The 17,621-nt window shown below is 45.0% G+C and overlaps 1 protein-coding gene and 1 pseudogene across 1 annotated transcript in view; both read right to left on the bottom strand.

The window, feature by feature from the left end:
• Positions 1-227, bottom strand: part of LOC112075553 (sodium/calcium exchanger 3-like) — a 9,805-nt gene extending 9,578 nt beyond the window's left edge. The window contains exons 1-2 of the mRNA XM_024142541.1: positions 127-227; positions 35-39 (exon numbers count right to left, since the gene is read on the bottom strand). Of these exons, the coding sequence (XP_023998309.1) occupies positions 35-39; positions 127-227 (106 nt within the window). The remainder of the gene's footprint in view (positions 1-34; positions 40-126) is intronic.
• A 1,078-nt stretch (positions 228-1,305) lies between these two features.
• LOC112075554 (kalirin-like) overlaps positions 1,306-17,621 on the bottom strand; it is a 44,352-nt pseudogene continuing 28,036 nt past the window's right edge.

The raw sequence follows: 17,621 nt of genomic DNA on the forward strand, positions 1-17,621 counted from the left end.
AAGGAGATGGAAGCAAGTACAATATATCCCTGACCTCTTCTGGAAGAGATGGATAAGGGAGTATCTCCACTTATGCAGGAGTGGAACAAGTGGAACAAAACTAAGAGAAACTTCAGTCCTGGTGACCTTGTTTCCATCGTGGATGACACAGCTCCAAGGAACTCTTGGCTACTGGGGAGTGTGGTGGAGGCTTTGCCAGGGGTCAAAGGTCTTGTCCAGAGCATCATGGTTAAGACCAACATCTTACAGAGACCTATCAATAAACTGTCTGCTCCTGGAGGCAGCTGAATGAGACACACACACACACGCACACGCACACGCACACGCACACGCACACGCACACACACACACACACACACACACACACACACACGCAGAGCTCCATCTTCAAATCACGTGCACCTCTGATTCTTGGATGTCGTACTCTTGAATTTTGGGATGTTGAACACTTGAACACTTCCAATCTGGGACTGAGCTCACTGGACTCTTGTCCTATATGGGACCTTGTACATGTACATAGCTATGAACCGTAATGCTGCTCTGGTATAGTATGTTTTGTGTATTGGCTCTATTTTTGAATATTAAATCCTTGTTATGCATTCAGTGCAGTTAACAATTAGGGGCCGGTATGTTAGAGCCGATGTAGACATAGTTGTATAAAAGACAGAACATACAGAGCTCCATGTATGTGTGTATATATATATATGAAATATGAATGTATGTGATTCATTATTAGGTACGTACCTTTATGATTTATATTTACCTGGTTGAGGTATATTCCTTTGTTATGAGTGTACCTTAGTTTTTGGCTCCCCCTCTTGCCCATTTATTGTACTGGGGTGTGTGTGTTAGTGATAGGATAAAGACAGGAAGTTGGGCCTTCAGGGGTGGAGGGAGTCCTAGCTAGACGCGGGAGCGGTTTAGTCTTTTGACCAGACATACAAACAGATCATAATATGCATTTTCATGTCAAGTAATCTATGCCTTAAGTTGATTACATTTACATTACATTTAAGTCATTTAGCAGACGCTCTTATCCAGAGCGACTTACAATCATTTTAGTTAGATATAAGAAAAATCAATCATCTATTTTGTTGCACCATATCCCTGGATCTCATTGAATGTTTTTGCCYTTTGGCTTTAGGGAACTGTGAATGTGGACTGTATGCGTCAGAAACAGCCCTGCCTCAGGCTTGGCAGTGGCTGTGTTCCATTAGTAAAGGAAGTCACTACACTCATAGAGCGTCAGTAAAAACTCATACACTCTTAGAAGCTCTTAGAGTCTCTGTATGAGTGTATATACACTTAGAACAGATCACTCTTGGGTACTTTWTGTGTAAACAGTGGTGGCTGCTGGGTAGTGTAGTCTGTCTCTACCTTGTCGCTGTCTGCTGTGTTCTGAGAGGTGCGGGAGGCAATGGAGACGGTGTCCGGCTGGCTGCTGGCATCTCCCAGGCTGTCTGCATCCTCATTGGTGTCTCTGGGGGGTGACGCGTACACATAAAAAATATCATGATACGTACGCGCACAACCTGATGACACTTACATAATAAAAACCATAGAGATCCTATTGAAYTTCCATAATGGGGTGAAAATGGCAGCCATATTGGTCAGGGAGAAATCCAACCCAGTCTAATYMGAATGAATGGCAGTAGAGACATAATCCTGATTTTACTGATGGAGGAGAATAAAAGTGAAATAGGCATGTGATATATCAGAAATTGTGAACCTAAAATATTGTTATACAATTATAAATGTAGTTTATATGGGTTTTATACAAATGTTCTGTATAAATAGCCTCTAAGATATATGTAAACAGACCATAAATGTCTAAATGTTTCCTTTCATGGAAATCTGAGAGTGCTATTATATGATACAATATCAGAACTTGTTGCATTTACCACTTGTCTAAGTCCTACAGTATCATCAAACTATTTCAGCCAGTGTCTGGCTTGATTGACTGCGTTGTTTGAATGGAATTTGGCATATTGGCATTTAATTTGACATTCATGGAATCATTCCTCTAAACTGTCTGGCTATCTAGCTAACAAACATACAGTGTGTATAAATTCTTCAAATTCATTATTTCACACAATATCTGGCAAACCATGTTTAACATTTATCCATCATAAAGAAGATATCATGACCATTCTAGTATTCTAATTTCTAATTCTATAATAAAAACACTCAACCCACTTCTCTGTCTTGCAAGTAATACAAAGTGTACAACCACCTTAGCGGTACAGAGACAAGAGAGGGAGAGAGGAAAGTGGGGTGTGGTGTGTGTACGAACCTCCTGTTGATGCTGCGCGTGTCGGACCAGGTGGGCGGGGTCTGTGGGAGGGGGATGGGCTCCCTCAGCGCTCCTCTCAGATGGCCACGTCTCTCCTGGATCACCTGACGCACGTTACGCACCCACTCCTGCTTCAGCTCCAGAGATGAGCCTGGGGAGGGAGGGAGAGAGGGAGGAGGGAGAGGAGGAGGGAGAGAGAGGAGAGAAGAGCGGTTGAGGGGAGAGAGAGAGAGAGATAGAGGGGATGGGGGAGGGTCAGAAGAGGACGGGGGAGAGGGGAGGAGGGGAGTGAGAGAGAGAGACGGAGGGGGAGTGAGAGAGAGAGAGCGAGTAGGAGTGAGAGAGGGAGAGAGAGAAGGGGGAGTGCAGGAGAGAGTATAAAACAGACAAACAGATAGTAAAGTAAATATAGAAAGCACAACAGAAGCTACATCAGAGAGACTGCACATGAAAAGGTTCACCAGAGATTTTAATTTTTTTATTTAACCTTTATTTAACTTAGGCAAGTCATTTAAGAACAAAGTATTATTTACAATGACGGCCTACCCCGCCAAACTACCCCGGCCAAATCCTACCCCGGCCAAATCCTACCCCGGCAATCCTAACCCGGCGACGCTGGGCCAATTGTGCGCCACCCTATGGGACTCCTAATCACGGCCGGTTTGATACAGCCTGGAATCAAACCTGGTCCGTAGTGACGCTTCTAGCACTGAGATGCAGTCGCGAGCGCACATGAAAAGGTTCACCAGAGTTGACAGGCAGTAGCGAGAGTGCCACTAAAAATATATTTGGCTGTTACCTTGAGGACGGTCTTGTTGTCCGAGGTGGGGGTACGGCCCACCCACAGAGCAAACTTACAGGGGTCCCCCTCAATGTGCTCTGTCACCCCCAACTCTGACGTCTGGAAGAGGACACAAGGCAGTTAATGTTTCCTTTGGGAAACTAGGTGGGGTATATGGGATGTAGAATGCATGAAAGTATATATGTGGCGTAGCCATACCCTCAGCCTGCTATTGTAGAGGTACCTGGTGTGGTAGAATAATATTTTATATGTGTATTACTATGTTTATGGTATAGTATGGTATAGTATGGCATAGTATGGTATAGTATGGTATTGTATAATATGGTATATTATGGTATAGTATGGCATAGTATGGTATGGTATTGTATGGTATGGTATAGTATGATATGGTATGGTATAGTATGATATGGTATGGTATAGTATGACATAGTATGGTATAGTATGGTATGGTATGGTGTGGTATAGAATGGTATAGTATGGTATGGTATGGTATAGTATGGTATGGTATGGTATAGTATGGTATAGAATGGTATGGTATAGTATGGTATGGTATAGTATAGTATGGTATATTATTATATAGTATGGCATGGTATGGTGTGGTATAGAATGGTATAGTATGGTATGGTATGATATAGTATGGTATGGTATAGTATGGTATAGTATGATATGGCATGGTATAGTATGGTATAGTATGGTATAGAATGGTATAGTATAGTATAGTATGGTATAGTATGGTATGGTATAGTATGATATGGTATAGTATGGTATAGAATGTTATAGTATAGTATGGTATAGTATGGTATGGTATGGTATAGTATGGTATGGTATAGAATGGTATAGTACAGTACCCTCAGCCTGCTGTTGTAGAGGTACCTGGTGTGGTAGAGTAATATTATATAGGTTTTTTACTATGTGTATAGTTGAGATGGGGGTATAGTATGGTACGGTACAGTATAGTACAGTATGGTACGGTATGGTACGATGCAGTATGGTGCGGTACAGTATAGTACAGTATAGTATGGTATAGWWTGGTATTAGTTTAGTTTAGTATAGTATAGTATGGTATGGTWTTTTATGGTATAGTATGGTATAGTATAGTGTGGTATTAGTATAGCATGGTATTATATAGRATGGTATTAGTATAGTATAGTATGGCATGGTATAGTATGGTATTAGTATAGTGTGGTATGGTACAGTATGGTATTAGTATAGTATAGTATGGTATGGTATCGTATGGTATGGCATGACACAGTATGGTATTAGTATAGCATAGTATGGTATTAGTATAGTATAGTATGGTATGGTATAGTATAGCATGGTATTATATAGTATGGTATTAGTATAGTATGGTATGGTATGGTATAGTTTAGTATGGTATGGCATGGTATAGTATGGTATTAGTATAGTATAGTGTAGTATGGTATTAGTATAGTATAGTATGCTATAGTATAGTATAGTATAGTATAGTATAGTACCCTCAGCCTGCTCTTGTAGAGGTACTTGGTACGTCCGGAGGAGTCCTTTATCTCTTTACTGAAGACCAGCGAGAGCTCGAACAGGAACAGGTGGCGTTCCCGGCCTTTCCTGATAAGGGATTTAGGATCCCACACCTGGAAYGTATCCTGCAGGAGCAGCTCTCCCTGCACCTCCAAGCCCTCCTCCAGACCTGGGATAGGAATACAGCAGGAAGTCATGTCACATCTTACAGCAGGATGTGACCTCATACAGCAGGAAAAGTGACATCATATAGCAGGATGTGACATCAGCTCACCCTCTAGCATGCTAACATGCATGCATCGTTGGCTCGCTTTGGAACGCTCAGCATGACGTCCAGACCCTCCTTGATCTCGCCTTTTCCCTCCTCACAACACGCCAACAACTCCTGGTCACACAGACAGACAGACAGACAGACAGACAGACATACAGACAGACAGACAGACAGACAGACAGACAGACAGACGACAGACAGACAGACAGACAGGCAGGCAGGCAGGCAGGCAGCGGCAGGCAGCAGACAGACAGACAGCGAGACAGAGAGACAGAGAGACAGAGAGACAGACAGAGAGACAGAAGAGACAGAGAGGACAGAGAAACAGCGAGACAGCAGACAGAGAGACAGAAGACAGCCAGACAGACAGCCAGACAGACAGCCAGACAGACAGACAGACAGAGACAGACAGACAGACAGACAGACAGACAGACAGGACAGACCAGACAGACAGACAGACAGACAGACAGGACAAGGAGGCAGGCAGACAGACAGACAGAGACAGACAGGAGACAGCAGACAGAAGACAGAGAGACAGACAGAAAGTGAGACAGAGAGACAGAGAGACAGAGAGGACAGACAGACAGAGAGACAGAGAGACAAGAGAGAGAGACAGACAGACACGAACAGACAGACAGAAGGCAGGCAGGCAGACAGACAGACAGCGAGACAGAGAGACAGAGAGACAGAGAGACAGACAGACAGACAGACAGACACAGACAGACAGACGGACAGACAGACAGACAGGCAGGCAGGGCAGGCAGGCACAGACACGACAGACAGCGAGGAGAGGACAGAGAACGAAGACAGACAGCAGAGACAGCGAGACAGAAGACAAGAAGAGAGAGAGAGAGACAGAGAGACAGAGAGACAGAAGAGACAGAACAGAAGACAGACACAACAGACAGACAGACAGGCAGACAGACAGACAGCGGGGACAGAGAGACAGAGAGACAGAGAGCATAAGAATAGTGTCTTGTAAAAGCAACACACATCAGTATTTCTGTTTCTGTACCTTGAGAAGGAGTGGTACTTGGTGATGCGTTGAACCGGCTTGATGAGCGCTGAGGAGATGGAGTTAGCAAGACCATGCCTCCTCTGGACCTCCTACACACATACACACAGCGGAAAATCAGGGCTGCAGAGACGCTACACTGAACAGGGATTGCCATCTACAGACTAACTGTATTATGCTGAGATGTGGAAAAGAGAGAGAGAGAAAGGAGAAAGAAAGAAAGAAAGAAAAAGGGAAATGGAGAGTGTGTCACCTGAAAGAAGCCTGTCCCATGTTGCTGGATCAGAAGGCTGGAGTCTGGTTTATTTCTACAATACGTCACATACATGTGGAACTTATCTGCCTGAGAGAAAGAGAGAGAGAGATGTATGTTATTTTATTTACCTTTTGTACTTGAACTATTTGCACATCATTACAACACTATATATAGACATAATATGACATTTGAAATGTCTTTATTCTTTTGGAACTTTTGGAAATGTTATGTTTACTTAATTGTATCTATTTCACTTGCTTTGGCAATGTAAACATATGTTTCCCATGCCAATAAAGCCTTTAAATTGAATTGAATTGAGAGAGAGAAGAGAGAGAGAGAGAGAGAGAGAGAGAGAGAGAGAGAGAGAGAAGAGAGAGAGAGAGAGAGAGAGAGAGAGAGAGAGAGAGAGAGAGAGAGGTGAAGTTCAGACAACACTCCTCAGTACTGTGATTCATTGGAACACAAACACTCTCTCTCTCTCTCTCTCTCTCTCTCTCTCTCTCTCTCTCTCTCTCTGCTCTCTCTCTCTCTATGCTCTATCAGACATAATGTTTTGGTGGTTACCCAGGTGACGAAGCAGTGACCCACATCCTCAGGTAGCTGTCGTAGTTCTCCAGCTCCTTCAGGAAAATACTGCAACCAAACACAAACCATCATTATACACACTATACACACATCTGTTATGTTATGCCTACACCCTTCAAACTCAAACATGGACCTTGAAGCCAGTTCCATTGCTTTTTTAATTCTTCCCGTCTAAGCAGTGACTGATTTAGACCTGAGACACCATGAGGGTGAAATTCATTATCAGGTAGAACAGAAAAGCAGCAGGAGTCCAGACCTGTAAAGTAATATTGAATCCCTCTGTGCTATACCCTAGAGACATACATATAATGTCATAGATGTCATAGACCTGCAGAACTCTAGAATGGGATAATGGCGGCCATATTGGCTCGGGATAAATTCAATTTCTGTTCTATTTAATGATATTGTGAAACACCATACATTACACACATATTGTGCTATACAGACTGTAATATACACACCTGTTATGGAACTCGTAAATGTCCTGGATGTTCCCAAAGACAACGTCATCCTTGTTGGCGATCCTGCTGGGGATCTCTTCAGAGCCACTGGTCATCTCCCACAGGTAGGTATCAATACACTCCTGCAGATCCTTCACATACACCCTCTCTGTCTGGAGAAGCTCTGACATGATATACCTGCAGGAGTACCAGGAAACTGGCTACTTTTCAATAAATACAATTATCCTACCATCTCTCTATCTCTCCCTCTTCTCTCTCTTTCTCACACACACACACACCACACACACACACCCACTTATCCTCTCTCCGCTTCCCCCTCTCGCTCTCTCATCTCTCTCTCTTTCTCTGTTGGACTCACTCTTTCTTCCTGGCCGTCCTCCTCTTCTCGTCGCTGACCTCGTGGTTGGGGTCGTTCAGGTTCACTTCGGGTCAGAGTCAGAGAGGGCTGTTGGGGATGAGCTCCAGTTCCAGGTCCTTATTGTCCTACAGGGGACACCGTACACGGAGACAATTCAATACCACTCAGAGAACCTCATTGACATGAAGAAACAGACATGGGCAAAAACGCCATACATAAATCCTTCAGTGTGTGTCTCAGCTGGAATCTGAGACACACACACACGTGCACCCACCAGCCGAACACATTCAGTCACCCTCACACACATGGAAGACAACTAGCCGTCAAGAAACACACACTCCAACCCTCACACACACCTGTGTGCAGCCTCCCAGTGCAGTCTCCAGTGTGGTCCGGTACTGGCCATGCGCATGGAGAACTCTCGGTAGCGCTTGTCCACCGTCGACACACACTCCGTAGCTCCACCCGTGGGAGTGGCCCTTACCCAGCATGCTCTCTGCCAGCTGGATCAGCAGGTGCACCTTCTCCTGAGTGTGCTGGGAGGAGGTAGAGGGGAGAAATGGATTGTGGGAACTGTTCTGATATACCCTTACCTTTGTAGTGTGTGTGTAAGCATGTGTGTATGTGAGTGGGTCTGTGTGTGTGTTCACCTTAGCCGAGATGCAGAATTCCCTGTGTTGAGCCAGCAGGTCCTGGGTCTCTGCACTGGTTGCCCCTGGCGATGTGTGAATGGACAGGTAGTGCTCACCACTCTTGCTGCAGCCAATCCAACGCCTGGAGAGAGAGATGGAGAGAGAGATAAAGAGAGAGGAAAGGGCGAGAAAAAAGCAGAGAGAGAGAGAGGACAAACCATTTTCAGGGTAATGCAGTTGTCTGGGTGCCACATGGGCTCTGTGTCATAATTTACATCTCAAACTCAGGTTTCCGAACTGGGGTGGACTCATCTAAAGGAGGTGTGGCAAACTCACACTGTGGGTGTGGGACTCATCTAAAGGAGGTGTGGCAAACTCACCTGTTGGGTGTGGACTCATCTAAAGGAAGGTGGGCAAACCACCTGTTGGTGTGGACTCATCTAAAGGAGGGGTGTGGCAAACCACACTGTTGGGTGTGGACTCATCTAAAGGAGGTGTGGCAAACTCACTGTTGGGTGTGGACTCATACTAAAGGAGGTGTGGCAACACTCGTCTGGGTGTGGACTCAATCTAAAGGAGGTGTGGCAAACTCACCTGTTGGGTGTGGACTCATCTAAAAGGGAGGCTGGGTGCAAACTCACCTGTTGGGTGTGGACTCATCTAAAGGAGGGTGCAAACTCACCTGTGTGGTGTGGACTCATCTAAAAGTGGATGGTGTGGCAAACTCACCATGTTGGGTGTGGACTTTCATCTAAAGGAGGTGTGGGGCAAACTCCACTCTGGGGGTGTGGACTCATCTAAAGGAGGGTGGCAAACTCACCTGTTGGGTGTGACTCATCTAAAGGAGGTGTGGCAAACTCACCTGTTGGGTGTGGACTCATCTAAAGGAGTGGCAAACTCACCTGTTGGGTGTGGACTCATCTAAAGGAGCTGTGGCAAACTCATGTTGCGGTGTTGGACTCATCTACAAGGAGGTGTGGCAAACTCACCTGTTGGGTGTGGACTCTCATCTAAAGGAGGCTGTGCAAAACTCACCTGATTGGGTGTGGACTCATCTAAAGGAGGTCTGTGGCAAACTCACCTGTTGGGTGTGGACTCATCTAAAGGAGGCGTGACAAACTCACCTGTTTGGTGTGGGACTCATCTAAAGGAGGGTGGCAAACTCACCTGTTGGGTTGTGACTCATCTAAAGGAGGTGTGGGCAAACTCACTGTTGGGTCTGTGGACTCATCTAAAGGAGGTGTGGCAAACTCACCTGTTGGGTGTGGACTCATTCTAAAGGAGGCGTGCAAACTCACCTGTTGGGTGTGGACTCATCTAAAGGAGGCGTGGCAAACTCACCTTTGGGTGTGACTGCATCTAAATGGACCGGGTGGCCAAACTTACCCTGTGTTGGGTGTGGACTCATCTTAAAGGCAGGTTGTGGCAAACCTCACTGGTTGGGGTGGACTCATCTAAAAGGAGGTGTTGGCAAGACTCCACCTGCTTGGGCGTGTGCGACTCATCAAAGGAAGGCATGTGCCCAAACTTACCTGTTGGGTGTGGACCTCATTCTAAAGGAGGCGTGACAAATCTCCACCTGCGAACGCCTATTCGAGTCTGATGCGGTGACACATCGCGACTTCACATCTAAGGGAGAGGTCCCACGGCTCTGTGGGGCAAAAGCATCACTTGTTATGGGTGCTGGCACAGTCACCTCCGAGGACTCAGCTACTACCACCATAGGCAACATGTGGCGGTTGTGTGGCCAAAACACACCTGTTGGGTGTGGACTCATCTTAAAGAGGCGTGGACAAACTCACCTGTTGGGTGTGGACTCATCTAAAGGAGGCGTGGCAAACTCACCTGTTGGGTGTGGCTCTGGAACAGCAGATACTGTTGACACTGGTCCAGACGACGCTTCTTCAGAGTCCAGAAATGTAGAACCCTGTTCTCCCTCTGCAGGAGCTCACTGAGGATACCTACAAGAGCAACACACACACACACACACACATTTGCACTGCCAGGTATAAACACAGTGGCTGAAATATCATCATTATGCATATGGCTGCTCTTCTGTCTCTGTTTGTGTGTGTGTGTGTGTGTGTGTGTGTGTGTGTGTGTGTGTGTGTGTGTGGTAAATCACAGGCCTTTGCGTACCTTCAAGATTGTTCAAGGCCATCAACCGAATTATGCTCAAAAAACAGAGGCCGACTGTGGAACTGCCACGACGATGTGAAAGCCACCATGTGGATGTGTGAAATTCTATGAGTATTAGACCGGCTAGTAGTATTTCAGAGAAGAAAATGTTAAATTGCCACAGATCATGAAATGTAACTATCACCATCAAGGTAGCCCTGACCTGTACTAGCTCATTATACCTATAGCCCTCGGGTTACGAAACAAGAAATAATGAGGCAATGGGGGGGGGTAAATGGTATCTCAGCCATTAAAGAAACCCTTTTTTACTTCAAAAGAGAAGCGTGCCATTCATCGTCATCATGAACTCAACCCTGTAGTGGTCGTTATTGTGCGTGGGCTTGATGTCCAAATTCATCTTCAACCTGCCCATTGATTAATGTTACTGGAGTATCATTTAATTGACAATTAACCTTTCCATGAGAATTGAGGTCAAAAAAAGGTTCAGCCCCAAAATATACGGACTTGAAAGAGAAGCTGGCCATGTTTGAAAGCTTAAAGGGCTATAAGAGTTTGTATTTGATAAAAAATTTGATTTGATTTCAAATAGATTATTAAATGGGAATTCATTACCACAGCACAACAAAGCGGCCTACCCTACAGCGCTGATTTGGTAAATACTGAGGGAATGGGGCTAGAGAACGTAACCTAACAAAGCTATGCAATACTGGGACTGACCATCCATTAGATCAAATTATATGTTTAACCATGTTTTTACAACCTAACAGCAGTGTTTGTTTTAGCAATTGATGGTTTACAAACACATGGAGTAAACAATGTATAATTTTGGGGTTCTGATGGTGTTACTGTCCACACCTAGTCTTTTCACTGTTCATTTGTGTTTGTCTCCACACCTCTCCAGGGTAGCCCCATCTCGCCCATTAATCCCTGTGGTATTTAATAACCTGTGTTCTCTGTTTGTCCGTTGCCAGTTGTCTTGTTTGTCCAAGTCAACCAAGCGTTTTTTTTGTTATCAGCTCCTGCCTGTTCCTAGTCTCTCTTTTTCTCGGCTGTCCTGGTTTTTGACCCTAGCCTTGTCCCTGACTCTGAAGCCCGCCCTGTCTGACCATTCTGCTGCCCCTGAACCTGCGCCTGCCTGCCGACAACGTGTACTTTAATCCACCTCTGGATTGTTGAACCTCTGCCTACCCTGCCTGTGCCTGGCCCGCTGTCCGGTACCTGTTGAACCACCTCTGGTTTCCTGAACCTCTGCTCCCTGACCCCTGTTGCCTGCCCTGCTGTCCGGTAACCGTTGCCCACTCTGGTTTACTGACGCCCTGCCTTTGCCTTGACCCCTGTCCTTTGCTCCTCTGTTGGAATATAAACCATTGTCGAATTTGAACGTGTCTGCATCGGGTCTTACCCTTGATTCCTGATAGTGTAACAACAGTTAAACTAAGATAATTAAGGATTTTATAAGTTAGTCGTCATAATAAATGGTTATATATAAAAAAAATTAAATGCATGGCCCTTTAAAAGGTTTGCCCAGTGTACAATAGAGATGTAGTCATACATGATATTGTGTAAATGAATGGGGTTAAATTATCGTTATGTCATGCAAAACATGATTTGCATAACAGTTTGTTGTTAATAACTTAGGTTGGATAAATCCCATTTTAATGAACATTTAACACGGTTGACTGATTCAAATCAGCCATCGAGACGTCTATAACTCACCAAATGGAATCACCCAACACACAATTATGTATTGTCAGAGCCTAACTTTGATTTGTGGAGTTTTTTTGCCCAACAGACACAAGTGCCACTCATAACTACTTGTTTTGTTCATGCACTAGATTCTCCCATACGGACTGAAAGACTGTATGTAAATTCTGGCTCCACTTCACTGTGATGCTTGTCAGAGGAGTCACATCTGTAATTAAAAGCAAACACTGGTTTTATCAGCAGTTGGCCCATTTATTTGAAATGAACAAAACGTAAAACAACAACACTGGTACTTGTGCAGGGGAGTAGTTTGAGGACCATTGAACACATTGATCATACAGCTCTGTGTTATTACATATCAGTTATGAATAATTAAAATATTTAAAAAACGCAGCTTCACTCTCGCGAACTCTGCCGGGGTACTTTAAAGCACTTAATATCTTATGTGGAGCATCATGAGACACCTAGATGATGAACGTTCTATATGACCACCTGTGGTGTAGCACATTGTAGTGTACAGTGCATGCATTACTACACAATGCACCGGAACTTTGACATGACTTACAGTACAGGGAGTCTGCCTCCATGGGCTCCCCATGCAATCTGCATGGGGAGGGGCTTTGGTGGTCCTGACAACGACAAACAAAATATCACTCTTCAAACATTATTCTTGACTTCTGTTATGTCATCCATCTAGATTGTTTCTATGTTGCTAAGACGGTAAACAGTTGTTTCAAAAAGGCAGAATGTTGAATGGATGGATAAAAGAAGGTGACTGTGGTACAGCAGTGATCAGTGGGTTATGGTCAAGGGTATCTGACCCTGATGGTGACCGAGGAGCACTGGGCAGGCGTCTTCCTGCGCTCTGGCAGGCCGATGTGGATCTGGTCCATCCCTGGCTCCCTCCAGATCCCACCACCCTCCAACAGCGGTCTGACGGGTCTACAGACACTGAGCATAAACCCGCTACACATAGCTCACACCCATCTCTCGACCATCCTGTTGATCTGAGCAAATCAGTTTTGAATGGATCCTAAGTCAAAGCCATTGGTTAACCTCGGGAATCCACGCACCGGAGAAGAAGGATGGCGAGAACAGGAGGGATAAAAGAGGCGCAAAACGAGGCGTGCTTCATTTTCAAGGTGCACAGTTTGCCTTACCGTTCTCCAAGTCGATATTTCACTGTTTGAAAAGGGAAAAAAGAAGAGTCAACAAGAACAACAACCAGCAGCCATAAACAAAACGACCTATTAATTAGATTGCGCCGGCAATGGAGCAATTTTGTCTTCCTATCATTATTAATTTATTTTTCTGTTTTGAAAGTTATGCAGCATTGATTTTGCCCTGCTGGAAGCCCAAGTGTCGCGCTGAGCCATCTGTTTCAGTGGGTCCTGGTACTCCTCCTGCTCCAGACTACTCCGTCCGCGCAAATTTAACCGGTTGGGAGTTGCAGAGAGCACTAATTGAAACTAAGACCCATTTTAGGGACTTGGTGGGGTATGGGTAGAACAAACTAAGCATGCTGTCTATTGATCGTGCTGGCTGTATGGTCTGTTGCTAATGCTAGATTGTGTGCTGAGAGCCCAGGGATGTTCAGGGCTTCTAAATGTTTTGAGTGATGCTTAAGACACAGTATACTAAATCAACCATAATTTGTATTTCTATGGATGTTTACTGTTGAGGGGTAAGTGTCCCAATCCTGTCACTATAGCCGACAGGCTGGGGTGGCAGCCTCTGTGTTAAATGTGAATGGAGAGTTTGCCGTGGATGAGAGCTAAAAAGAGAGTTTGGTGGTGCCTTCCGCACGTGTGTGCTTGTGGTGGTGAATACCTGTGTGTTGCACACCTGTGTGTTTATCTGCTGTGTTGTGTGTGTGTGTTGTGTGTGTTGTGTGTGTATGGCAATGTGTGTTGTGTATGACTTCGTGCCTGTGTGTGTGGTGTGTGTGTGTGTGTGTGGGTGGTGTGGTGTGTGTTGTGTGTGGGTGGGTGTGGGTGTGTGTGTGGGTGTGTGTGTGTGTGTGTGTGTGTGTGTGTGTGTGTGTAGTGTGTGGTGTGGTGTGTGTGTGTAATACGTGTGTGTTGTCTGCATGTGTATGCCTTCGTGCCTGTGAGTGTGTGTACCAATTGTGCTACCCCTGACCTGGGTCCTCCAGCATGGCCTTCTCACTAGGCTGGCTGGCTCACACAGCCCCTGGCTGACACTATGATGGACAGCATCAACCACGGCGACGGATAAACGTGTGGACTTCTGGTTGCCCCGGGCTACACACAGGTCATAAGTAACCCCAGAGTGCTTACTGTGGGCAAGGCCCAGGAGCGTTGCTCTGCTCTCAGCACCAAGGTCAGGCAGGGAGATCATCCTGTTGCCTAAGGTTTCAATGAATTTGCCTATGTTTGAAAGAACAACCTGCACTTGGTATATGACTATCAATAAACAGTGTGGTTGTATTAGTATGAAGGCTACTTCAGTTGTTTAAGTATAACCGTTGGGGGACGGGTGGGAGACTAAGCTAAACATTTGAACATTATTTTGAAAGATGATTTAGCAATTTAAATTTGTTAATAATTTTTTTTTTACAACTGTTTCAACCCCCTTTTTCTCCCCCAATTTCGTGGTAATCCAATTTGTTAGTAGTTACTGTCTTGTCTCATCGGTGCGATAGGTCGAGAGCCTGCGTCCTCCGAACACAACCCAACACTGCTTCTTAACACAGCGCGCATCCAACCCCAGAAGCCACGCACCAATTGCCGGAGGAAACACCGTACACTAGCGACCTGGTCAGCGTGCACTACGCCCCGGGCCCGCCACCGGAGTTGCTAGTGCGGGATGAGACAAGGAATCCCTGCCAGGCAAACCTCCCTAACCCGGACGACGCTGGCCAATTGTGCGCCGCCCCATGGTTCCATTGGCGTGCGCCGCCCCCATGAAGTCTCTGGTGGCACAGCTAGCACTGCGATGCAGTGCCTTAGACCACTGCGCCACCGGGAGGCCCACAAGATCAATTTAGCTATTTGATATTTCGAACTGTAAATCCCAAAAAAGTAAGTAAAATGATTTGAGAAAATATTGAATATGGCCTGTACTATATAGCCCTCATAAGAAATACATTGAATAACACATATCATGAATGGCAAAATAGACAGTAAAAAATTATTAACCTGTATTTTTGGGGCACAAAACTACTTCCATCTTCCTTCGTTGACCTTCAGACGAGTCCTCGTGACACTTGTGGGGGTCGTAGAGCAAAATATAGAACATCGCGTTCGCGAGAGTCTCCCTTTCCCATAGTGGTGTAATCTTAGTTTTGTGTAGGCCAAACCTGTTCGGTTGACGCTACAAAGTTTTCTTTGAGAAGCCGCTTGATTTTCGGCTGTCTCATGGTCTGAACAAACACTGCTGTAGGCTCTGCCACGCTTCCAGGCCCCGACAAATGCGAATGAGTGGATTGAGGCATGCCCATGCAAAAAATACTGATATCCTATCCTTAAACTGACAGATTTTGAGGCGATTTTTTACAATTATGTTCTTAGTTGAGGCACGGGTGAGTCAATAGACTCCATTATTAGGATTAATGATGCGTGTATAATACGACTCACTGTTACAACCGTCAGTGCCCGTTTATCTTAATAGTGCATGGGATGCATAACTATAGCCTGGTCTGAAGTCTATAGTCATGGGGAAAAGAATCAGTCTCCAGTTTTCCCAGATTTGAAAGAAATCATGTGATCCTCATAAGCACTAGTTAACTTGTCCAAATGAGAGAGACCGATTCAAAGATGTAATTTTATTTTCAAGTGATTTAAACAATTTTTTAAAGGACAACACTAGTGACCCAGCACTTCCGAAGGTTTCTCCTATCTCAAGCCAATGTAAATATATGGCTGGTGCTCCTCACTTATCTGTCTACTACTTCTGGCCAGTGGTTTATTGTTGAGTAGTTTGGTCTACGGAGATGTTGTGTAACATTCATCAAGAGCTGTTGTTCGTGGTGTTCTTTCTGTTCACTATCGTCTTTTTCTATCCTCTATCCGTCTTCCTGTCCCTATCCATCTTCTATCCACTATCTGTCTTTCTGTCCACTATCCGTCTTTTCTGTCTCGTCTTCATCCGTCTTTTGTCCTTTCTAGTCTTCGTTTCTCTACCTCTTCTTCTGTCCTCTTCCGTTTTCCTGTCCACTATCTGTCTTTCTGTCCTTTCTATGTCTTTCTGTTCTCTACCTTCTTTCTGTCCTCTTCCGTCTTTCTTGTCCACTATCTGTCTTTCTGTCCTTTCTATGTTCTTTCTGTCCTCTATACGTCTTTTCTGTCCACTATCTGTCTTTCTGTCCTTTCTATGTCTTTCTTTCCTCTATCTGTCTTTCTGTCCTTTCTATGTCTTTCTGTCCACTATCCGTCTTTCTGTGCCTCTATCCGTCTTTCTGTCCTTTCTATGTCTTTCTGTCCTCTATCCGTCTTTCTGCCCTCTTTCCGTCTTTCTGTTTCTCTCTCTCTCTTTCTGTCCTTCTCCACCTTTCTGTCATCTCTCTGCCTTTCTGTCTGCTTCGTCTTTCTTTTCTTTCCTCTCTCTTCTCTCTCTCTCTCTCTCTCTCTCTCTCTCTCTCTCTCTCTCTCTCTCTCTCTCTCTCTCTCTCTCTCTCTCTCTCCGTACCTTGAGGAAGGCTTCTTCTGTTCCATGTGTTTGTTGATGAGGGGAATGAGGTGCTCCGGCTGGCCCCTGCTCCCCTGCCTCTCTCCGCCACCACACCAGTCCTCGTCCTACGATACTCTTGTTCCAGGCTCTCCAACACACCACATACCTGGGGGAACATACATACAGTATGCCTGAGTATATACACATGGTCGCTGTCAACTGCCATGTGGTGCTGAACTTCTGAATTCCAATGATGTCGCTGTCCGATTGAATGGTGCTGGTTATTAATGCCTGCTCTTACAGCTGGTTATTAAAGCCTGCTATTACAGCTGGTTATTAATGCTGTTATTACAGCTGTTATTAATGCCTGCTATTACAGCTGGTTATTAATGCCTGCTCTTACAGCTGGTTATTAATGGCCTGCTATTACAGCTGGTTATTAATGCCTGCTCTTACAGCTGGTTATTAAAGCCTGCTATTACAGCTGGTTATTTAATGCCTGCTATTACAGCTGGTTATTAATGCCTGCTATTACAGCTGGTTTTTAATGCCTGCTCTTACGCTGGTTATTAATGCCTGCTATTACAGCTGGTTATTAATGCCTGCTATTACAGCTGGTTATTTAATGCCTGCTCTTACAGCTGGTTATTAATGCCTGCTCTTACAGCTGGTTATTAATGCCTGCTATTACAGCTGGTTATTAATGCCTGCTCTTACAGCTGGTTATTAATGCCTGCTACTTACAGCTGGTTATTAATGCCTGCTATTACAGCTGGTTATTAAAGCCTGCTCTTACAGCTGGTTATTAATGCCTGCTATTACAGCTGGTTATTAATGCCTGCTCTTACAGCTGGTTATTAATGCCTGCTCTTACAGCTGGTTATTAATGCCTGCTATTACAGCTGGTTATTAATGCCTGCTATTACAGCTGGTTATTAATGCCTGCTCTTACAGCTGGTTATTAATGCCTGCTCTT

Source organism: Salvelinus sp. IW2-2015, unplaced genomic scaffold (genome assembly GCF_002910315.2).
Source record: "Salvelinus sp. IW2-2015 unplaced genomic scaffold, ASM291031v2 Un_scaffold3235, whole genome shotgun sequence".
Lineage (NCBI taxonomy): Eukaryota > Metazoa > Chordata > Actinopteri > Salmoniformes > Salmonidae > Salvelinus > Salvelinus sp. IW2-2015.